This window comes from Rana temporaria, chromosome 2 (genome assembly GCF_905171775.1).
Source record: "Rana temporaria chromosome 2, aRanTem1.1, whole genome shotgun sequence".
Classification (NCBI taxonomy): domain Eukaryota; kingdom Metazoa; phylum Chordata; class Amphibia; order Anura; family Ranidae; genus Rana; species Rana temporaria.
The window spans coordinates 61,066,760-61,091,892 of record NC_053490.1 but is presented as its reverse complement, the minus strand read 5'-3'; the positions used below and the strand labels follow the sequence as shown (position 1 = coordinate 61,091,892).

At 47.5% G+C, this 25,133-nt stretch overlaps 2 protein-coding genes across 5 annotated transcripts in view; one reads left to right on the top strand and one right to left on the bottom strand.

Annotated features, from left to right (window-relative positions):
* Positions 1 to 16,632, bottom strand: part of LOC120929056 (solute carrier family 35 member F2-like) — a 60,385-nt gene extending 43,753 nt beyond the window's left edge. The window contains exon 1 of one of the 2 annotated variants that reach the window (XM_040340250.1): positions 16,454 to 16,632. In XM_040340250.1, coding sequence (XP_040196184.1) covers positions 16,454 to 16,554 — 101 coding nt within the window. In that variant the 5' untranslated portion in view covers positions 16,555 to 16,632. Of the gene's footprint in view, positions 1 to 7,705; positions 8,812 to 16,453 lie in introns of those variants that run through there. The other variant, XM_040340249.1, reaches the window with a different exon arrangement.
* A 3,276-nt stretch (positions 16,633 to 19,908) lies between these two features.
* ALKBH8 (alkB homolog 8, tRNA methyltransferase) overlaps positions 19,909 to 25,133 on the top strand; it is an 84,006-nt gene continuing 78,781 nt past the window's right edge. For all 3 annotated transcript variants that reach the window (XM_040340246.1, XM_040340247.1, XM_040340245.1), the window contains exon 1: positions 19,909 to 20,047. In XM_040340246.1, the coding sequence (XP_040196180.1) occupies positions 19,913 to 20,047 (135 nt within the window). In that variant the 5' untranslated portion in view covers positions 19,909 to 19,912. The remainder of the gene's footprint in view (positions 20,048 to 25,133) is intronic.

The following is a 25,133-nucleotide window of genomic DNA, read 5'->3' as shown; positions in this document are numbered from 1 at the left end:
CATCAGCTCCGCCATCATCATTACAAAATCATCAGCTCCGCCATCATCATTACAAAATCATCAGCTCCGCCATCATCATTACAAAATCATCAGCTCCGCCATCATCATTACAAAATCATCAGCTCCGCCATCATCATTACAAAATCATCAGCTCCGCCATCATCATTACAAAATCATCAGCTCCGCCATCATCATCATTACAAAATCATCAGCTCCACCATCATCATCATCATTAAAAAATCACGCGGGACGTAGTTTGAGGACCCCTGGTTTAAACCCCCCCCCACCATCATTATCGTAAGCCAGGCCCCCCCCCCCCCCTTCATCATCATTAAAAAAAATCATCCGCTCCCCTCACCATCGTAAGCCAGGCCCCCACCATCATCATCATTAAAAACCCATCAGCTCCCCTCACCATCGCAAGCCAGCCCCCACCATCATCATTAAAAAATCATCCGCTCCCCTCACCATCGTAAGCCAGGCCCCCACCATCATCATCATCATCATCATTAAAAAATCTTTAGCTCCCCTCACCATCGCAAGCCAGCCCCCCCACCCCCATCATCATTATTAAAATAATCTTTAGCTCCCCTCACAATCGCAAGTCACTCCCCCCCCCCCATCATCATCATCATTAAAAATAAACTTTAGCTCCCCTCACAATCGCAAGTCACTCCCCCCCCCCATCATCATCATCATCATCATTATTAAAAATAAACTTTAGCTCCCCTCACAATCGCAAGTCTTACCCCCCCCTCCCCCCCCAATCATCATCATCATCATTATCATTAAAAATAAGCCAGCCCCCCCCATTGTAAGCACCGCACAGCCTCCTTACTGTTTTGTGCTGTGTCAGTCTGGCTGTCACGATGCTCCCCCACTGTTCCGGCGCGCTGTGTTAAATGTCCCGCCCTCCTCCTCCTAGACTAGCTTGTGTGACAGACAGCACGCTGGCTCTATCACACGAGCTAGTCTTCTAGGAGGAGGAGGGCGGGACATTTAACACAGCGCGCCGGAACTGTTAACGCTGTGTCACGGAGATCTCCGTGACACAGCGGGATTGCTGTGTAACCGGCCGGCATTGCCTGTCAGGGACGGGCGGGCCGGTTTAAAGTCCCCCGCGGGCCGCATGTGGCCCGCGGGCCGTAGTTTGAAGACCCCTGCAGTAGACTGTTGGCTTCCCAGCCAGTAGTCCTGTGGTAGGTTGCGTTTCTTTTCCTCAAGGAATGTATAAAATACATTTGCATGTTAATACAGAGGAGTCGGAGAGTCGGAAGTACATAAAACTGAGGAGTCGGAACATTTATCTACCGACTCCACAGCCCTGCACAGAAGTAACTTACAATGAGTTCTGGTGCTCTACAACACATGGGCATCAGATTTGCATTGCCTTAGTGCATTGGGGTGTCAGTCAAAATGAACGGCACTGCAACATGCCAACGCATGTGTTAGAATGCATTGCAGCAATAAGCACACTGCAGCTCAAAAGGGCGTTTCAGCCCTCAATAGTATTGTAAGAAAAAAAAAAAAACTGTGGGACTATAAAAGCAAAATGTGAAAAGGGGGAAGGAGTTAGGGTTTATTAGAGTTAATTTAAATTATACAAATTCATCCGGAAAGTACTCACAGCGCTTCACTTTTTCCACATTATGTAATGTTATAGCCTTATTCCAAAATTGATTACCGTATTTATCGGCGTATATCGCGCACTATTTTCCCCTTAAAATAAGGGGGAAATCGTGGGTGCACGATATACGCCGATAGCCGCGCTCACATATACCGAGTGCAGTACACTCGGGTACATTCGGCTAGTCTCGGCTTCGCTCGTGCTCACGCATAAACGTCACAGAGCGTGAGCGACGCCGAGCCTTGCCGAATGTACCCGAGTGTACTGCACTCGTTATATGTCAGCGGAGGCGTTCGAACTGAGCGCGGGAACTCGACTTGAGGCGCGCGCTGGAGAAGCCGGGAGGACACCATCGAGGCCGGAGACGGACGATGGACGCTGGGAAGACACCAATATTATCATTCTTCTAAAAACTTTATTGTAGATGGGTGGATTTTTTTATGTCTTTTTGTAATATGTGGAAATAATTCTCTGATAATACAGCTGGTTCAGAGCCAAAAAACGCAATAAGTGGTTATATTGTGGGAAAAAGATCGTAATACACACACTTTTCTTTTTCCTCTGGATGACAGGTGCCCTCCCGATAGTATCCTCATGTGACGTGTGGATAACTCATTATACCTATTGGTCCTATCGCTTCATTAACCATTTGCTTACTGGGCACATATACCCCCCTCCTGCCCTGCGGCACTGCGTCGCTTTAACTGACAATTGCGCGGTCGTGCGACGTGGCTCCCAAACAAAATTGACGCCCTTTTTTTCCCCACAAATATAGCTTTCTTTTGGTGGTATTTGATCACCTCTGCGGTTTTTATTTTTTGCGCTAAAAACAAAGAAAGCAACAATTTTGAAAAAAAATTCAATAATTTTTTACTTGTTGCTATAATAAATAGCCCAATTTTATTTATTTTTTTATTTTCTCAGTTTAGGTCGATACGTATTCTTCTACATATTTTTTGAAAAAAAAAAAAAAAAAAAAAAATCACAATAAGCGCTTACAAAATATGGGACAAAATTATTATTATTATTATACACCCTCTGCTACGTCACTGGGGAAGCCCAGGAAGAGGGAAGACTCTGGGCTTCCCCAGTGACGTAGCAGAGGGTGCGGGGTCACGTGACGGGCCGTCACCCGCAGCCGTCGCAGGATCGGGACAACATTGGAGCAGGAAGCCGGGAACGAGTGGATTATCACCGCTGGAGTTTTTTTCTTTTATTAATAAAGGACTTTATTCTACGGTGTGTGTGTGTTTATTTTTTTTTACAAGACTTTACACTTCCTTCGTGAAATGGTAGGGGTACGGTGTACCCCATTACCATTTCACACAGGGGGGGGTCAGGATCAGAGGGTCCCCTTTGTTAAAGGGGTCTTCCAGATTCTGATAAGCCTCCCGCCCGCATACCCCCACAACCACCAGGCAAGGGTTGTGGGGATGAGACCCTTGTCCCCATCAACATGGGGACATCCTCCCCATGTTGAGGGCATGTGGCCTGGTTCGGTTCAGGAGAGGGGCACTCTGTCCCCCCCTCTTTTCTGCGGCCGGCCAGGTCAACGTGCTCGGATAACGAGTCTGGTTATGGATATTTAGGGGGAACCGCACGTCATTTTTGTTTTAAATTGACGGCGGGGTTCCCCTTAATATCCATACCAGACCTAAAGGGTCTGGTTATTGAATTTGCGGGGACCTCCACGCATTTTTTTTCCCCGAACTCCGATCCCGGACCCGAACTTTTTCCAATTATTCGGGTTCGGGAAAAACCCAAAGTTCGCTCAACCCTAGTTATATTTACTTAGTAAGGCTTTATTGATAAATTGGTTCCAGATGATGCAATAAGAATATAAATATACCAGTCTTCACATTATGTATGCATTTGGTTTGAAGAAGGGCATTATCGCTTTAACCTTACATATTATGGACATAATGCAATGTTATATTTTTTGATTACCGTATATACTCGAGTATAAGCCAAGTTTTTCAGCACATTTTTTTCTGCTGAAAATGCACCCCTCGGCTTATCCTTGAGTTACCTTTTTGCGCCTGAACTCCCAGACTTTTGGGGACGTACAGCCGGTCGATACCTGGTCCCCAACTTGGCACACATGTAGCCCCACTCTTCCTCTAAAAGTGTGCAAAGTTTGCTGTACGGGGAACCTACGGCCAGGGAGCATACATTTTTCAAAGCCCGGCACACCTTCCATAGACTCCCATGTTAAACGTCAGTCTAGTCATGGACACAGTGTGGCATACACATGGACACAGTGAAGCAGAGTGAGGCATGCAGATGGACACCCTAGGCTTATACTCGAGTCAATACGTTTTCCCAGTTTTTTTGTGGCAATGTGCCTCGGCTTATATTCGGGTCGGCTTATACTCGAGTATATACGGTAATCTTTGTTGTGCAGCAATCCCTCCGTATGTAAAATATGTAAAATGTGAGATCTGAGGTCTTTTTGAGTCTACACGCTTTAGTTACAATGTTTCATGTTGTAAAAAACTTGCCAGACTGCCCGATTTTTACACACACAGAAATGTATCCCTTTGATCTAAGAAGGAAGCATTAGTTACAATGTTTCCTGTTAAAAACTTGGCAGACTGCCCACTCATAGGGATCAATGTATGTCCGCATGTGTAAAAAGCGCCCCAACGATTATTTTGCTATTTAAGATACATTAACACATTTAGTTTATTCAGCATGAAATTGAGCTTAGTTATGTAGCATGAGGTTGTATATATTCTGCAATATTTACATTTTTGGTAAACTCAATCAATGAATCCAAGCTCTGCAAACTGAGATAACATGCACTGCATTCATGCATTCACACAATTTCACAGTAACCATGAGATAAAACAAAGTTCAGGAATATTCCTGTATCCCATTGTTTTGCAAATCTATGTACACTACAAGCTGTATGATTGTATCGGTTCTGATATCGCCGTTTTAGTGCCCGTTCACACTAGCGCGACTTGGGATCCAACTTGTGTCGCCCCCAAGTCACACGACATGAAAAATTACATTGAATGAGAGCCGTCTTAATGTACACTACTGAAGTCGCTCCAACATCAGAAAAGGTTCCTGTACTACTCCTAGGCAACTTGTACCCATTGATTTCAATGGAAGTTGCCTCCAAAGTCGGATCTCTGTCTTAACTGAAGCAACTTTACAGGAAGAGAAAATAGTTTTCTCAAGCAAACCCCTCCCCCCCTCCCACAGAGCTGATTATTGTTTAATTGGCCATTGGCAAAGTTGCCTGTCCTGGAGGCGACTTGAAGTTCCCTCAAGTTGCCTCGCAAAGTGGTGCCAACTTTCATGTTGCTGTAGTGTGAACCGGCACTAACTAACCTGACAGATTATTATTCTAAATAGGAAACCTTTATTTTGTTTCCAAATAGTAAAGATTCTAACTACCAGCAAGAATAAGTCCTTACATATAACCACTTAAGGACCGGACCAATATGCTGCCTAAAGACCCAAGGTGTTTTTACAATTCGGCACTGCGTCGCTTTAACAGACAATTGCGCGGTCGTGCGACGTTGCTCCCAAACAAAATTGGCGTCCTTTTTTTCCCACAAATAGAGCTTTCTTTTGGTGGTATTTGATCACCGCTGCGGTTTTTATTTTTTGCGCTATAAACAAAAATAGAGCGACAATTTTGAAAAAAAATGCAATATTTTTTACTTTTTGCTATAATAAATATCCCCAAAAACATATATAATTTTTTTTCCCCTCAGTTTAGGCCGATACGTATTCTTCTAGCTATTTTTGATTAAAAAAAAAAAAAAAAAAAAAAATCACAATAATCGTTTATCGGTTGGTTTGCGCAAAATTTATAGCATTTACAAAATAGGGGATAGTTTTATTGCATTTTTATTATTTTTTTTTTTTTTTACTACTAATGGCGGCGATCAGTGATTTTTTTCGTGACTGCGACATTATGGCGGACACTTCGGACAAATTTTTGGGACCATTGTCATTTTCACAGCAAAAAATGCATTTAAATTGCATTGTTTATTGTGAAAATGACATTTGCAGTTTGGGAGTTAACCACAGGGGGCGCTGTAGGATTTAATGTTCACCTAGTGTGCGTTTACAACTGTAGGGGGGTATGGCTGTAGGACTGACATCATCGATCGAGTCTCCCTTATATAAGGGATCACTCGATCGATACGCCGCCACAGTGAAGCAAGGGGAAAGCCGTGTTTACATACGGCTCTCCCCGTTCTTCAGCTCCGGGGAGCGATCGCGATGGAGCGGCTATAAACTAATAGCCGCGCCGTCGTCCCGGATCGCTCCCCGTGGGAACCCGACCGCCACATGTCGCAGGGGGGGGTCCCGATCGGACCTCCGACCCGCAGAAAGGCAGGGACATACAGGTACGCCAATGTGCCTGTACGTGCCATTCTGCCGACGTAAATGTACATGCGGCGGTCGGGAAGGGGTTAAAGAGCACCTGTCATTTCAGATCCATTATGGCAGCGCCTGTTAGCGGGCATCCACTCACCTGTTGCCGCTACGTCCCTCTCCTTGTTGCGTCACTTCTGCATCACCAGCCATCCCTTTAAAGTGAATGGAACTGTCCAGGGGTCAAGTCCAGGGGAAAAAAAGTGTGGGAACTCTCACCCAAGATCCACTCCCCCACCAAAAATAAAAAATGATACGCTCATATGCATAATTACTAAACCGCATGTTTTGTTTTTTCGATCCACTGTACCTTAGTAATCCTTTATGTTACTGGCCACTTCCTGTATATGGATTCATCGGGTAGTGTGCGGGTATTCCGTCACTTCCTCGGTGCCACAATGTCTCCTGGGAGCTTTTGTCATTGTTTAAGCAAGTTCTTTCTAAATCCTGAGATAACTCGCGGCAGACCTCCGCAATGTCTCCTGAGAACAATGACAAAAGCTCCCAGGAGACATTGCGGCATCGAGGAAGTGACGGAATACCCGCACACTACCCGATGAATCCATATACAGGAAGCAGCCAGTAACATAAAGGATTACTAAGGTTTGCCTGCCCCTGACAGTGAGTCAAGCTGGGCATCGCCGCTTAGTGAAGGATTGGCTCGGGCGGCTCGGCTGCTCTAGTCCTGCAAAGGGAACTGCGTTCCTGCTTTGAAAAAAGTGCAGGGACTCCGTTCCCACGCGTTCCTGCAGGACTTGAGCCCTGGAACTGTCGGTGAGTCAATAGCGGGTCAGAGGAAGTCACTGCAGGACAGAGATGACAGTTGCTCTTTAAAAATGACAGTAGAAATAGAGTTGATTTAAAGGGTTAGTTAGTAAAGAAAAAAAAAAAAAAAAAAAAAAAAAAAAAAAATCGATGTTTTTTCACCTTAAAGTCGAGTTTCACCCGGAAATGTTAATTTTTAACCTTAGATTGATGCTCATTTTGTCAAAGGGAATCAGGTAGTTTTTTTTAAAATCGAAGCAGTACTTACCGTTTTAGAGAGCGATCTCCGCCGCTTCCGGGTATGGGCTGCGGGACTGGGCGTTCCTATTTGATTGACAGGCTGACGGTCGCATCTATCACGTCACGATTTTCCGAAAGTAGCCGAACGTCGGTGCGCAGGCGCCGTATAGAGCCGCACCGACATTCGGCTTCTTTTGGCTACTCGTGACGCGATGTATGCGACCGTCGGAAGCCTGTCAATCAAATAGGAACGCCCAGTCCCGCAGCCCATACCCGGAAGTGGCGGAGAAGATCGCTCTCTAAAACGGTAAGTACTGCTTTGTTTTTTAAAAAAAACACCCGATTCCCCTAGACAAAATGAGCATCAATCTAATGTTAAAAAAAAAAAAAAAATTTGGGTGAACTCCCGCTTTAATGCATAGATTGCATTAAGGTGAAAAAAAAAATAAAAAAAATGTCTTTACACCTCCTTTAAATCAAGTCTTTTTATTTTTTAACTAGTGATTTAAATCAAATCCACCCTGCCTCTGACAAATTGGTTTTAGTAGTAGGGGGGGGGGGTTCCTTAGACCTAAAAGTTAGGGATTCCAGGGGAAAAGGTTGATAAAGAGTGTCACCTCCCTGTACACAAAGATTATATTATAACTTTTACATCCCCATCAGACAAGTTACCATGAGAATATCTTCCCCCAGACTCGGGACAGGAGATCACACATCCTGGGGTTCCATAAAGGAGGAGGCGGTGAGGGGCCCCCCAAAGAGGGCCGACTGGCTTCTGCATCCTCCATTCTTCAGGCCAATACAGGAGGGGAGACCACATGCAGAGGACCAATGAGACTCCAATACAGCCCGCTGTGTTCAGGACAGGGATGGCGATACGAGGATGATCCGATGAGGACAGGGATGACGGTGATCCGATGAGGACAATGATCTGATGAGGATGGAGTGATAAAGCAATGAGGATAGGGATGACAATGATCCAATGAGGACAGGGATGACGGTGATCCGATGAGGACAGGGATGACGATGATCCGATGAGGACAATGATCTGATGAGGATGAGGATGGAGTGATAAAGCAATGAGAACAGGGATGACGGTGATCCGATGAGGACAGGGATGACGGTGATCCGATGAGGACAGGGATGACGGTGATCCGATGAGGACAGGGATGACGGTGATCCGATGAGGACAGGGATGACGATGAGGATGGAGTGATAAAGCAATGAGGATAGGGATGACAATTATCCGATGAGGACAGGGATGACGATGATCTGATGAGGATGGAGTGATTAAGCAATGAGGATAGGGATGATCAGACAAAGACAGGGATGATGATAATTATCTGACAAGGACAAGGATGACTCAATGAGGGACCGCAAGGATGATGTGGATGGAGTAATGAAGACAGGGATGATGATCTGACAAGGATGACCCAATGAATGACAGGGATGATCTTCACATGAGGATGCAATGAAGACAGGGATGATGATGATCTGACAAGGATGACCCAATGAAGACAGGTAGGATCTTCAGATGAGGCCAGGAATCATCCAATGAGGACAGGTATTATCTTCAAATAAGTGACAGGGGTCATCCAATGCTGTTAACAATAGTTATCAGATCCGAGGATGATGATGATGATGAAGATCCAATGAGGATAGGGATGATGATGCTGATCGGATGGACCTTATTTCTTTATCATTAGGATGCAGATGATCCCCCTGTGTGATGGGAGTGCAGAGATCGGATGGTTGGATGGATGGTGGTCGTGTAGCAGGTGAAGCCCCCTCTCCTCTCCTCTCCTCTCCTCTCCCGCACTCTGTGCTCCCAGCCTCCCACCATGTGGATCGGATTTCTCAGGGAGGGGGCGTGTCCTGATGTCACCAGCTCTTCCTCCTAACGTGTCAGCCAGACATTACCAGCAGAGTGCAGAGAAAGAGCACATGGCCAGGATGCTTTACTGATGGCCGAATCATTGCTCTGAGCTAGGAGGACAGGAGAGCTGTGTACACATGCAGGCTGTGATGTTGTCTGTGGGCTGAGCGATGATGAATTGTACAAACCACAGGTGTACCTGATAACAAATGAGCTTTCACATTCCATATTACAGTAAAACATATCCCAAAACATGATCTGTTACAATAATCCATACACAGCGTGCACCCTGTAATCAAGCCTATTTCTGACATTTGTTGTTTACAATTTAAAATCCATATTTTTTGCTAGAAAAGTACTTAGAGTCCCTAAACATTATATATATTTGTTTAGCAGAGACTCTAGAGAATAAAATGGGGATCGTTGCAATACTTTATGTCACAACGTATTTGCGCAACGCTCTTACAAACGCATTTTTTTTGTAATACACTTTTTTCAGTTAAAATGAAAAAAAAAAAAATTGTTTTTGTATAACGTGAAAGATGATGTTACGCCGAGTAAATAGATACCCAACATGTCACGCTTTAAAATTGCGCAAGCTCGTGGAATGGTGACAAACTATGTTACTTAAAAATCTCCATAGGCGTCATTTTAAAAGATTCTACAAGATACCAGTTTAGAGTTACAGAAGAGGCCTTGTGCTAGAATTATTTCTCTCACTCTGGCGATCACGGCAATACCTCACATGTGTGGTTTGAGTTCCACCCAAAAATTAACTTCCTCCCCCCCTCCAGTGACACATTTGGCACCTTTCAGGAGGGAGAAGATACCTGTCTAATACAGGTATTTGCACCCACTTCCTGTAATAGATCGCTGCATATTCCACAGCGATCTACGCCATGTCCCCCCCCCGTCCCCCCCGCTGTCTTCTGGGAGACACACAGGCCCCAGAAGACAGCAGGGGCCAGTGAGGACACGCAGCGCGACTCACGCATGCGCAGTAGGGAACCAGGAATCACTTCCTGATTCCCTTACTGAAGATAGCGGCGCCTCCACCCAGTAGCCCAGGGACATATCGGCTTTGGGTGAGGTCATCACGGGCGCCCTGGACAGGTAAGGGTCCTAATATTAAAAGTCAGCAGCTGCAGTATTTGTAGCTGCTGACTTAAATTTTTTTTTTTGGCGGAACTCCGCTTTAACTACTTCAATAATGGGCACTTACTGCCTGCTCAGGCCATTTTTCAGATTTCAGCGCTAGGGATGGGCTATCTGTTAGAGTCGAACATTAATTTGACTCGAACATTGCCTGTTCGCCAAACAGCGAACAATTTGGGGTGTTCGCAGCAAATTCGAAAAGCCGCGGGACACCCTTTAAAATAGGGTGACCAGACATCCCCGGTTTCAGGGCACAGTCCCCAGATTGAGGACACTGTCCCTGGACCAAGTCTGTCCCCGGTTTTGTCCCCGGATTGGATTTTAACAGGGGCTGGGGCAATTTCAAAGACAGTAAATGCAGAATTAAAAAATAAAAATCTGAATTACACACCCCCGCTCTGCTGCTCCCACTAGCTATGGGGGGTGTATTTTTTTCCATTATCTGTGCCCCTTTCTGATGATCATGAGCTGGTCAGAGCTGAGGGAATATTTCTTCAGTTTCCGACGCATGCTCATTCAGCTCCGCTTGCATGTTCTTCTGCCTTGGCTCAAGTCCCACCCAGCTGCCTGCCTGCTTATTTCCTTGCCTTCCCCGGCGGAGTGATCTTCCTCCACTCTCCACCCAGTAGTAGCCCGGGGGTCCGGAGGGTAAGACTTGACAGGCTGTGAGGCGGGCGGCAATGGGCAGAGAGTCGCTGATTGCCGCCATTACTAGTAAAAAAAAAATATGTCCCCGGATTTCATTATAAAAATCTGGTCAGCTTACTTTAAAAGTCTATAGGAGAAATCAAAAGTGCTAATTTTAAAGGTTAATATGCAAGTTATTTTTTATAAAAAGTGTTTGGGGACCTGGGTCCTGCCCCAGGGGACATGTATCAATGCAAAAAAAAAAGTGGGCATGGGCAATGCTGTATCTTGGCCTAGGCTGACAAGGCACTAGGGCGGCAGCAAAAATATATTTTGGGGTTATTCTTGGCCTGATTGAGTCCTATCTCTTTGACTATGAAACTGGTTTGTGAATTTGAACTGGTTTGTGAATTTTAAATGGAACATTTTAAATGGAACATTAGTTGGGCAGGTCCCCATCCCCAGTGTTCCTCCTGAGTCTTTCATCCCTCTGTCAGTCAGCCCCCCTCTCTATCAGTGCCCCCTCCCCCTCTGTCAGTCAGCCCACCTCTGTCAGCCCCCCTCTCTATCAGCACCCCCTCCCCCTCTGTCAGACCCCCTCCCCCTCTCTGTCAGCTGCCCCCCCTCTGTCAGCCCCCCCTTCCCCAGTCAGTCCACCTCTTTCAGCCCACCTCTCTCTGTCAGCTACAGTGGGGTGCATCGTGCCAGCCAACCACTCACAGTACGGAGCCAGGCCAGCCAGCCACCCACAGCAGGGTGCACAATGCCACCCACTGACCCACAGCAGGGAGCCAGGCCAGCCACCCGCAGCAGGGTGCCAGCCAGCCACCTACAGCGACATACCCACAGAAGGGCCAGGGTGCCAGCCAGCCACCCAGGGTGACCCATCCACACCAGTAAACCAGCCAGCCACACACAGGAGCCAGCCCGACATGTCCTGACACTTGCTGAGAAGATAGAGCAGCCCGAGTGATGGCACAGGTAAGGCTGCAATAATGGCACAGGTTGGGCTGCAATATTGGCACAGGTTGGGCTGCAATATTGGCACAGGTTGGGCTGCAATATTGGCAATGGTCGGGCTGCATTTCTTTGGCAATGGTCGAGCTGCATTTCTTTGGCAATGGTCGGGCTGCAATTCATTGGCAATGGTCAGGCTGCATTTCATGGGCACTGGTAAATATTTTAGTACACCATTTGGTTAAGAATATTTTTTTTTCTTTTTTTCCTCCTCTAAAACCTAGGTGGGTCTTATAGAGCGAAAAATACGGTATGTCATATTTAAATTAAGGTGTGCAAGAAATTAGTCAGGGCTAGGGCAGCACAAAACCTAAGTACACCACCGGGCATGGGATAGCATCATTGATTGAATTGCCTCCACAGAGTCCATCTGTCAGCATTTTTTCATAAAATAAGTTTACTTGTAATGCAAAGCTCAACTAAACTTTCAGTTTAAATTAGCTAAGTACTTTCAAGGCTGGTGTATGAAAACAAAAGGCGTTCAATATGTTATAGTTCATCTTCTTTCTAAAGCAGCCCCAGCATGAGTAGAAACGCCTGTCTCTTACCAGCATGCTGTAGAGAAGGACTGTAGTGGAAGCAGTGGTCTCTCTGCAAAGGTATAGCACTCTTTCTGCCTAGTCAGACCTCCACTCTCTACTCCATGTCGCCTGAAGCCAAACTCCTGAAGCTCAAAAAAGTTCTGAAACTTCTTTTGTGTAGTTCAAATTGGGCAGATTGGAGCGATGGGATGTGGAGGGGGTTGGAGCTGCCAGCTCAGGCCCTCAGGGGCTCGCTGAAAGGCTGAGTCGGGTGCAGGTTCAGGAAGGTGGGCAGATCCCGACTTCATGGTCGCAATCTTGCTCGAGCCTGGACTAGCTCTGTGATGTCAGCCAACATCGGACTTCAGCTACAGGAGTTACAGGAGTGCAAAACTGTCTGCATCACATGATCCAAACAAGCTTTGGAGGTACTTCTTCTTTAAGTTTGACTTGAATCTGCAAAGGCAGCCACATGACAAAAATTATCCCTCCTGACACTTTCGGTGTCCACTATTCAAGTGAATGGGGATGTGACGTTACTGCAAGCCAAATGCTAGGTTCTTAGTTGGGTGGAGTATTCTCATTGAAAAAGGCAGTTTAGCTGTCATAAGAAAAGGGTATTCAGGAGGCAGCAGTATGCTCTTCTAATCTAAATGCCTGTCAGCAGAGGTGTATCTAGTGAAAACGGCGCCTATGGTAAGCACTGTCAAAACATTTGAAACCTTTCAGATAACCAGGGACAGGGAGGGATGCAGTGCGACGAGGACAGAGAGGGACAAAGGGGACCACTGGTGGCTAGTGCTGAAAATTTTGGGGGGGGCGCAAACAAACTGAAAAAAAAAAAATCAATTGCAGTCACTGTGCCCATTAAACGCAGCAACTGTGCCATCAATGGCCAGTCATCGGCAGGGCTGGACTGGGACAAAAATTTGGCCCTGGATTTCATCCAGACTGGCCCACTTTGACAGGTCTCTCCCATGGCGGCCGGACAACTACCGCATTTCTTATGAATCAAAACCAAAAAAACAGTGTCTAGTCTGAGCGTTTTACAAACCTCACAACTTTTTGAGATGGGAATGAGGGACACTAATGCCTCGTTTCCACTGAGCGGAACGGTTCGGTACTAGGGTGACAACATGTCCCAGATTGCCCGGGACAGTCCCGCATTTTGCAGGTCTGTCCCAGGTCCCGGGCACCTTCATTCCGGGACAATACATTGTCCCGGAATGAAGCTGACACAGCCACCCCCCCTCCCCTCTATCTGTTGCTCCCAAAAAAGGCCACCACATTGCCACTTCACTCACTGACAAGAAATCATAAATCCCGCCTCTTGTGTCTAATCACAGCAAGGTGGTGTAAAGCCAGCGTTGGAAGAAGGTAAAACAAGTCTCGGCCAGTCAGCACAAGTGCTGTCAGTAAGTAAAGTGGCGATGCGGCTGCCTTTTTTGGGGGCGTGATCAGTTCTTCTTGGTAGAGCGCGCATCCGCCGCCCCAGCTGTGCTGTGATTCATTACAGCACAAAATGATTTTGGGGAAGGGGGTCCCTGAACGGCCGTTTTGAAATGTGGTCACCCTAGTCGGTACAGTTTGGATCGGTTAGAATGGTCCGGTCTATTCAGGTGAGCGTTTCCACTGCAAGTCGGACCGTCAGGGGCCATACAGGGTTTACAAAAAATGCCTAGCGTGTCCACCAATCAGTGGAATGTATTGTAGCTTCGCCCTAACGGTACCGTTCTATTTTCTATGGACTTTCATAATGGAAACACCCAAAATAGCGTACCGTACCGAACCGATCCACTCAGTGGAAACGAGGCACTATTGACACAAGTATGTAGGCATAGGACATACCACGCCTCTTTAAAGGAGAATTATACAGAATAAAAAAAAATATTAGTTAAACCTACAAGTGCTTTTTTTACCACTACTATTCCTTTATATTGGCTTTTAGAAAATTACAAATGCAGCAATTTAGAAATCATATGAAAGGTTTAGCACTGGGAAGCACTTTTTGAAAGATAAAAAGTGCATTTTATATACAACTATATAGATCAGACCAAAATCAGGGACAAATGAGGAGGAATGAAGGGCAGAGGGGCTTTGTTCCAAATCAGGGACAGTTGGGAGCTATGATTTTATCATGTACATACCTACAGTATAGCTATATGCAACATTTGCTTCCCAGAGTATGATAGCGCACTCTAGTGGCAAAGAATGATCTTTATCTATTCTAAGTATAAATCTTCCAAATCCTCACTAAGGTCTTTCCATATTTAGCAATATTTTACCTTTCAGTCACCTAAAAATATATAAATAAATAAATATAAATATATATATATATATATATATATATATATATATATATATATATATATATATATATATATATATATATATTAATATGAATTGGAGGTGCACTGCAATAGAAGTATTAAACTCATAGGCCGGGATTCAGAAAGGACTTACGACGACGTATCTCCAGATACGCCGTCGTAAGTCCAAATGTGCGCCGTCTTATCTTTACGCGTATTCTGGAAACCAGATACGCCTTAATTTGGCCAAGATACGACTGACGTAAGTCTCCTACGCCGTCGTATCTTGGGTGCATATTTACGCTGGCCGCAAGGGGCGCTTCCGTAGATTTATGTGTCGAATATGCAAATGACCTAGATACGCCGATTCACAAACGTACTTGCGCCCGTCGGATTTAGCTACGCCGTTTACGTAAGGCTTACGTCCGGCGTAAAGTTACCCCTGCTATATGAGGCGCAGGTAATGCAAAGTATGGACGTCGGAACAAGCGTATATTTTTACGTTGTTTACGTAAGTCGTACGTGAATGGGGCTGGGCGTAGGTTATGTTCACGTCACAGGCATTGAGCCGAGGTATGTTATGGAGTAAATTCAACGTGATTGTGAGCATGCGCGCGCATGCGCCGTTCGTTCCGCCACTCATTTACATGGGGTCACAGGTTCATTTAAATACAACACGCCCACGGCCTTGCTACTTTGAATTAGGCGGGCTTACGCCGGCCATTTTACGTTACGCCGGCGTAAGAAAGGGAGCAGGTCCTTTCTGAATACAGTACGAGCAACTCTATGTTATGTCGGCGTAGCGCATATCAGATACGCTACGCCGCACTAAAGATACGACAATCTCTCTGAATCCCGGCCATAGTGCTCAGCAGGAAGCAAAAGTATCCAACACTCCCAGAAGTGTCAAATGCTGAAAGGTCTGATAGAGGCTGAAATGCTGGAACAGAACAAATGTAGGAGGTATGGACTGCCAAACAGGCGAGCATAAGTGCTCCTCTGTTGCAGGGAACCTCCAAAAGGCTACATTCATACCAGAGATTAAGGCTGGTGTGAATTGTTCCTTCCTTCTAGTGAAAATCCAACGAGGGGGCACTATTCCCCCCACTGACACCAACGACAGGACACAACTCCTCCCAATGACACCAGCGATGGAGCACTATTGCTTCCACTGACACCAGCGATGGGGCACTATTCCTTCCACTGACACCAGCGATGGGGCACTACCCCTCCCACTGACACCAACGATAGGCCACAACTCCTCTCATTGACACCAGCGATGGGGCACAACTCCTCCCATTGACACCAGCGATGGAGCACTATTGCTTCCACTGACACCAGCGATGGGGCACTATTCCTTCCACTGACACCAGCGATGGGGCACTACCCCTCCCACTGACACCAACTATAGGCCACAACTCTTCTCATTGACACCAGCGATGGGGCACTATTCCTCCCACTGACACCAACGACAGGGCACAACTCCTCCAATTGACACCAATAATGGCGCACTATTTCTCCCACTGATACCAACGATAGGGCACAACTCTTCCTATTGACACCAGCGATGGGGCACTATTCCTCCCACTGACACCAACGACAGGGCACTACTCCTCTCAATGACACCAATGATGGCGCACTATTCTTCTCCCTAATGCCAAAGGTGCTCTGTTTACTTCCACTGATGCCAGGACAATTTCAACTCTCAATGGCCACAGTATGCCTCCCCAAAGTCTGAAGGACAGTAAACTGGCCCTTTGTTTTGAAAGTTTGGAGATCCCTGGTCTAGGAAGTACCATGGACACTCGGTAGAATGGGTGCCTCATAAAATAAGCCCAAGAAGACAGTAGGACATACACAGTAGATGGTAAATTCCCCACCATGACCAGGTCACACGGCCCATGTGCATACGTACCACCTAAAGACGTTTTCTTTAACGTTTGAAAGTACCTCTGAGATTCGGCTTCTCGTAGGCTCTGGGGGTACGGAGCTTTCCTGAGTGTTTATAAGATCCATGCTTCTGTGGGATTCTCTTCATAAGCTCCAACAGAAAGGACTGAGGTCCACGTGCCAAGGGTTAGAAAATGCTGAGAACTGCTAATGGTGTTACACTTTATAAAGCACCTCTGAATCATTAACTGTGCTTGCAAAGCTTCGTGTAAACTCTGTACTTAGTCCAAGACTGCGGCAAGAGATTGGAGATGGGACAAAGCATTTGTATGGAAAGGTCTATCCCAACAGATAACAAATAATGTAACCTAATTAACTGAATAGTTTATGTCACAACAGTGGTTACAATCAGAGTAATTCATGAATATGTTTTGTATTCCAAGCAAGGACATACAGTGATTAACCAGCCAAAAGACAACATCTGAGACCATGATTTCTTTGGCATGTGAAAGGGATTACTTTCATAACTAACTGCATGGTGCTATCTTAACTGAAGGTCAACGTTCATGTCAATGTGCTCTTTCTATGCAAAAGGCAGTTAACAGTAATGGGATTCATTATACAATAGAAAATGTCAATGGCCCAGATTCAAGAAGCACTTGCGCCCGCGCAACCATAGTTGCGCGGCGCAAGTGCTTACTTGCTCCGGTGTAACGAGTGCTCCTGATTCATGAACCTCGTTACACCGACTGCAGCCTAGGATGTGACAAACATAAGCCTCCTTATGCCTTCACATCCCAGGCTGCATTCTTGCGTTGGCCGCTAGGGGGCGTGGCCTTTGTGATCGGCGTGTAGTATGCAAATTGCATACTACCACCGATTCACAAAAGTTGCGCGGGCCCTTCTCACGCAAGGTACGGAGTTTCCGTACAGCGCCTTTAGCATAAGGCTGCTCCTGCTAATAGCAGGCGCAGCCAATGCTAAAGTATAGCTGCGCCTCCCGCTCGCAATGTTCAAATTTCACGTCGTTTACGTAAGTGAACCGTGAATGGCGCTGGACGCCATTCACGTTCACTTACAAGCAAATGACGTCCTTGCGACGTCATTTGCCGCAATGCACGTCGGGAAAGTTTCCCGACGGAGCATGCGCTGTTCGCTCGGCGCGGGAGCGCGCCTAATTTAAATGATTCCCGCCCCCGGCGGGATCATTTACATTAGGCAGCCTTGCGCCCGGCTGTTTAGCATATTGCCCGCGCAATTTACGGAGCAACTGCTCCGTGAATCGCGGGCAAAGCGCAATATTTGCGTGGGCGCAGAGAAAAAAATTTGCTCTTTGCCCACGCAAATATTGCGCGATTCTACTTGAATCTGGGCCCCTGTGTTCTAACATGCAATAACTGGGAGAATATATATGTAGCATTACCCCCGGAGGAGCTGCTGGATGTTCGGGTGGCACATTTACCTCATGGCTCCTCCGAATTCCTAGGGGTGAATGATGTGTATTACATTTAGTAGAAGTAAAGGAATGTCCACAACAGGTGCTCTTTGCTGTGCTCTTTATTACCCAGCCGGTAAAAACAATAAACTTGTGGTGAGGAAAGTAAAGTTGAAGAAGAAAGGAGAACTGCAGATTCAGGCGTAATGATAGGGAAACAGTCCTGCTCCCAAGCGTAACTCTTTCTTGCGCCACTCGTGTGTGAGTGGGCTTAGTGTACCCGGATAGGCCTCTCTCACTGACCTGGCAGCCGGAGTATCACTCGGACATTTGTAGGATAAAGTCTCTGCCACAGACCCTCCTTGGTGAACTTGAACTTGAGGAAAAGTCTTTGCCACAGACCCTCCTTGGTGAACGTCAGGGAGACACCTTTGCCACAGGCCCTCTCTGATTTGTAGTTACGGATATAATCCTCATTAGATGGATTACGACTGTATCTCCTTCAACTTTTCGCCCAGGTACCGACTGACAGGTGATCAATCCCTCAGTGTCCGGCTAACTTGATGGTGGTTTGTCGAGGCCCTTTTGGACCGCCAGCCTCTCAATGGCGCTCCTCAGACGGACTCCCCACCGAACAGCAATACAGCTTGGGATCCTCAAAGGTGGGAACCCAGTTGCCCACTGGGTCCCCGTCGCTGTTCAGATGCTCCGGGCCATCATGGTCCCGGAACCAGGAACACCGCGTGGCACGCACGCCCCCGCCAGGTAGGCCATAACGCTGGGGCGCCGTGATGTGGTCACCCTAAAGGTGGGTGCCACACTCGAAGAAGAAGACCCAGAACCAATGGCGTCTGCCCCATAAATACCCCTCCCCAGCATGCACAGCAAGGTCAAACCCTCCTGATTGGCTGCTGGGAAAGAGCACCCAAACCTTGACTCCACTGCTGCCACCTGCAGCACCGGGGCTGGAAGAACACCCCAGTACAACAGAATAAGCACACAGCATAGCCAAGCTGAGACAGAGACCCTATTTACACATAGAAATTTGGATCAGAATTTAACTAGCACCGGTACTATAAAGTACACAGGCGCTACATATATCATGGGGTTTATTTAACCACTTGACCTCCAGAAGGTTTACCCTCCTATTTAACTCAAAACATGCAACCTGTAGATTTTTTTTAAAATGTCACCTATGGAGATTTTTAAGGGTAAAGGTAAAGCCATTGGTCTAACTTTACTGTATTTTTCCTCAAAAAAAGTTGCTTGTAAGACCATTGCGCAAATACAGTGTGAAAGAAAGTATTGCAACGACCGCCATTTTATTCTCTAGAGCAGGGGTCTCCAAACTTTTCAAACAAAGGGCCACTTTATTGCCCTTCATACTTTAGGAGGGCCAGATTGGGGCCAGCAAGGGAAGAAAATGTCACAGGCCCGGCATCAGTGAGAACAAATATGGCCTCAGGGTTGGTGGTCAATAGGAAGAGGAGTATTCCCCCTATTAGTAGGAGGAATAGTATCCCATCATTGGTATCAGTGGATAATATATTGCCCCATTGTTGGTGTCAATGGGAGGAATAGTGCCTCATGTTAGTGGGAGGAATTGTGCCAAGGGCCAGATAAAAGCTAGCAAAGGGCCACATCTGGCCCTCGGGCCGCAGTTTGGAGACCCCTGCTCTAGGGTGTTAGAATTTATATTTATATATATATTCTATGTTTGGGTGTTCTAAGTAATTTTCTAGCAAAAAAAATCAAAATATTCTAAAAATCTGTGGAAGACACATGATTCCTGTGGAGAGTGGAGCTCCAGTCTGCAGCCAGATAACCATCAGGAAATGCAGATGTGACAGGAAACATGTCACCTCCACGTCCATGTGTTGTTTGTATAATCTATTGAATGTTTGTTACATTAAAGTTCATTAAACAAGGCCACATGTTTCCTGTCGATGTAGTGGATCTCAAGTTACAGCTAATCATCGCTTGTTACAATAAAGCTCAAAAAAAAAAAAAAAAAAAGGTGGAGTGGAGGCCACATGTTTCCTGTCAAACATGGAGCTCCACTCTGCAGCCAGTCCATCTTGTCCACATCGGGCACACCGAAAATTGAATGAAAGTCCCGCCCCCCACTCCTCGATGGATATGACAGGAGCCGCCCGGGAGTGTGAGGTCACTGGAGTCAGTCAGGTCGGTGGTCACACATAGACTCAGTCCTCGCATACCGGGAGAGAGGAGGGGGAGGATAGTGAGGGGTCTCTCTAGGCAGGCTGAGGCTCTCTATGACTTTTCAATGCACTCTATGTGTAGTGCAATTGGCAATGTGGAGCGCAGTATGGGGGGGGAAAGAAGCAGAGCCAGCGCAGTATTGGGGGGGAGCAGAGAGACAGCGCAGTATTGGGGGGGAGCAGAGAGACAGCGCAGTATTGGGGGGGAGCAGAGAGACAGCGCAGTATTGGGGGGGGGGGGGGGAGAAGAGAGACAGCGCAGTATTGGTGGGAGCAGAGAGACAGCGCAGTATGGGGGGGGGGGGAAGAAGCAGAGCCAGCGCAGTATTGGGGGGGAGCAGAGAGACAGCGCAGTATTGGGGGGGGGAGCAGAGAGACAGCGCAGTATTGGGGGGGAGCAGAGAGACAGCGCAGTATTGGGGGGGGGGGGCAGAGAGACAGCGCAGTATTGGGGGGGGGGGGGAGCAGAGAGACAGCGCAGTATTGGGAGGAGCAGAGAGACATCGCAGTATTGGGGGGGAGCAGAGAGACAGCGCAGTATTGGGGGGAGCAGAGAGACAGCGCAGTATTGAGGGGGAGCAGAGAGACAGCGCAGTATTGAGGGGGAGCAGAGAGACAGCGCAGTATTGAGGGGGAGCAGAGAGACAGCGCAGTATTGAGGGGGAGCAGAGAGACAGCGCAGTATTGGTGGGAGCAGAGAGACAGCGCAGTATTGGGGGGGGGAGCAGAGAGACAACGCAGTATTGGGGGGGAGCAGAGAGACAGCGCAGTATTGGGGGGGAGCAGAGAGACAGCGCAGTATTGGGGGGAGCAGAGAGACAGCGCAGTATTGGGGGGGAGCAGAGAGACAGCGCAGTATTGGGGGGGAGCAGAGAGACAGCGCAGTATTGGGGGGGAGCAGAGAGACAGCGCAGTATTGAGGGGGAGCAGAGAGACAGCGCAGTATTGGGGGGGGAGCAGAGACAGCGCAGTATTGGTGGGGGGGGAGCAGAGACAGCGCAGTATTGGGGGGGGAGCAGAGAGACAGCGCAGTATTGGGGGGGGAGCAGAGAGACAGCGCAGTATTGGGGGGGGGAGCAGAGAGACAGCGCAGTATTGGGGGGGAGCAGAGAGACAGCGCAGTATTGGGGGGGAGCAGAGAGACAGCGCAGTATTGGTGGGGGAGCAGAGAGACAGCGCAGTATTGGGGGGGAGGAGAGAGACAGCGCAGTATTGGGGGGGAGCAGAGAGACAGCGCAGTATTGGGGGGGAGCAGAGAGACAGCGCAGTATTGGGGGGGGGGGGGAGCAGAGACAGCGCAGTATTGGTGGGGGAGCAGAGACAGCGCAGTATGGGGGGGGGAGCAGAGAGACTGTGCCGTATTGGAGGGGAGGAGAGAGACAGCACAGTTTTGGGGGAGAGGAAAGAGACAGCACAGTATTGGGGGGGGGAGAAGAGACAGCGCAGTATTGGGGGGGGGAGCAGAGAGACTGTGCCGTATTGGGGGGGGGAGGAGAGAGACAGCACAGTTTTGGGGGGGAGGAAAGAGACAGCACAGTATTGGGGGGGGGGGCAGAGAGACAGCGCAGTATTGGGGGAGGGAGCAGAGAGACAGTGCAGTATTGGGGGGGGGGGGCAGAGACGGCACAGTATTTTTATTTCAGAATTGATCTTGAGGTACCCAGACCTCGTGTAGAAGGGCACCTCCAGGCATGGGGTGTAGTATTGGGGGGCAGAGACAGCGCAGTATTGGGGGGGGGGAGAGAGAGCGCAGTATTGGTGGGGGGAGCAGAGAGACAGCGCAGTATTGGGGGGGGGGGAGCAGAGAGACAGCGCAGTATTGGGGGGGGGAGCAGAGAGACAGCGCAGTATTGGGGGGGGGAGGACAGCGCAGTATTGGGGGGGCAGAGACAGCGCAGTATTGGGGGGGGGGGCAGAGACGGCACAGTATTTTTATTTCAGAATTGATCTTGAGGTACCCAGACCTCGTGTAGACGGGCACCTCCAGGCATGGGGTGTAGATGGTGGGTGTATTTCTGCACCCGGGAGACATGAAGTGTCAATTTTCTAGGTATCATGTACAATTTTAAAGAGTGTTGGGTAAAAAATAAATAAAAAATGATTAACCACTTAAGGACCATCCCCTGTATGTATATGTCGGCAGAATGGCAGGGACAGGCATATCAACTTACCTGTACATCCCCTTTAAATGCCTGCCCTGTGGTCGTGCGCCGGCGCGCTCACGACCCTGCCACCATCCCCGTGAGTCAGACCGTGGGTCCTGCGGACTTGATCACTGCGGGGATCCCTGCGATCGTCTCACAGAGGTATAGAGTGGGGAGATACTTTTGTAAACAAGCATCTCCCCACTCTGACTAGTGACAATGACGCTGATCTCGGCTCCGTGTACTCGAAGAGGAGATCAGGGTCATGTGACAGAGAGCCCATCCCCCCTACAGTAAGAAACACTATGCAGGGAACACTTAACCCCTACAGCGCCACCTAGTGGTTCACCCCTTCACTGCCAGTATAATTTTTACAGTTAGTGCATTTTTATAGCACTGATCGCTGTGAAAATGACAATGGTACCAAAAATGTGTCCGATGTGTCCGCCATAATGTTGCAGTCACTAAAAAAATCACTGATTGCCGCTATTACTATTTAAAAAAAAAAGTCCGTAATCTACCTCTTCATCGTCCGCGGTGGGTCTTCTTCCTCCGTCCTAGTCGCGGTGTCTTCTGGTGAATGGGGCGCGCTGCCTTCTGGGAACTGTGGCCCGGATTCAGAGAGCAATTGTGCCTGCGTAACCATAGTTACGCAGCGCAATTGCTTGCTTGCGCCAGCGTTACGAATGCTCCTGATTCAGGAACATCGTAACGCCGACTGCAGCCTAAAATCTGCGTGGCATAAGGCTCTTATGCCACGCAGATTTTAGGCTGCATTCTTGCGATGACCGCTAGGGGGCGCTCCCATTGTGCTCAGTGTATAGTATGCAAATTGCATACTAACACCGATTCACAATGTTGCGCGAGCCTTGCGTACGCAAGTTACGGAGTTTCCGTACGGCGTCTTTAGCGTAAGGCTGCCCCTTCTAATAGTAGGGGCAGCCAATGCTAAAGTATACCCGCCGTTCCCGCGTCGTGAAATTTGAATTTCACGTCGTTTGCGTAAGTGATTCGTGAATGGCGCTGGACGCCATTCACGTTCACTTTGAAGCAAATGACGTCCTTGCGACGTCATTTGCCGCAATGCACGTCGGGAAAGTTTCCCGACGGCAGATGCACTTTACGATCGGCGCGGGAACGCGCCTAATTTAAAGGATTCCCGCCCCCTGCGGGATCATTTAAATTGCGCGCGCTTACGCCGGGCAATTTTGCCAGCGCGCCCTCGCAATTTACGGAGCTGCTGCTCCGTGAATCGAGGGCAGCGGCGCAAATTTGCGGGGGCGCAGGGCAAAATCGTTGCCCTGTGCCTCCGTAATTTAGGCGCAATTCTTACTGAATCTGGGCCTGTGTGTTTCCCAGAGAGCAGCCGGCCCATTCACAAGGAGCTGCGCGGCTCACGCATGCGCAGTATGAAATGGACAGTGAAGCCGCATTAAAAGTCAGCAGCTACAGTGTTTGTAGCTGCTGACTTTAAAAAAAAAAAAAAATCGCGGGTGGAACCCTCCTCTAAAATATAAATAACTTTAGTATCATTTTAAACTTCACTACAACAGAGATCAGCAACAAGTGCTGTGAAATAAAAATGTAAACATATATAAACATTTCCAGGCCAGACCCCACAACTATATTACATAAAATATCTCATTTTATTTATGTAGCAGATTGGGCATGGATTACAATCAAGCAAATGAGGCCTTTTTATTTATAAATTATGAGAGAAATCACTTCCTTGATAAATAATAATGAAAAAAAAATATTTTACTGTATGCTCCCAGCTGAGGGACAAAAGTAGAGTGAAATCTGCAGGGGGGTCAGGAGAGAGAGGTATTGGGGTGTGGGAGGTAAATGAACCAAGGCCTCGGAAATCGGTTTCGGTAAGCACACATCTGTAGAGGGGGAAGATGAGCTCAGGGAAAATAACAGGGGCACTTTGTTTTAAAGATGAAAGTACTTCAAAATTTTAACATTCAATTTTTGGAATTAATGTAATTTCCCAAACAAAACTAAATTTCCTGTTTGTAATTTGTTCATTTGAGAAAAATCATGCTCCTTCACATTACCTCATTATGATGGTAAACAATGAACACCTCTTTTGCCGCGTACACACGATCATTTTTCGGGTTCTAAAAAAATGCTGTTTTTTTTTATGTCATTAAAAACGATCGTGTGTGGGCTTCAGAGCATTTTTCCGGTTCTAAAAAATGGGCAAAAAAATATTTGAACATGCTCTATTTTTTCACTACGTTTTTAACGTTCTCGTTTTTCGGGTTGTAAAAAATGGTCGCGTGTAGGCTTTAACGACGTGAAAAACCCACGCATGCTCAGAAGCAAGTTATGAGACGGGAGCGCTCGTTCTGGTAAAACTACCGTTCGTAATGGCGTAAGCACATTCATCACACTGTAACAGACTGAAAAGCGCGAAGCGTCTTTTACTAACACGAGGGTGGCGTCATCCGAATGGAACTTCCCCTTTATAGTGCTGTCGTACGTGTTGTACGTCACCGCGCTTTGCTAGAGCATACTGCGCATGCGTGAGCTGTGCAGCTCTTTGTGAATGGGCCGGCTGCTCTCTGGGAAACACACAGTTCCCAGAAGGCAGCGCGCCCCATTTACCAGAAGACACCGCGACTAGGACGGAGGAAGAAGACCCACCGCGGACGATGAAGAGGTAGATTATGGACTTTTTTTTCTAAATAGTAATAGCGGCAATCAGTGATTTTTTTAGTGACTGCAACATTATGTCGGACACATTTTTGGAACCATTGTCATTTTCACAGCGATCAGTGCTATAAAAATGCACTAACTGTAAAAATTATACTGGCAGTGAAGGGGTTAACCACTAGGTGGCGCTGTAGGGGTTAAGTGTTCCCTGCATAGTGTTTCTTACTGTAGGGGGGATGGGCT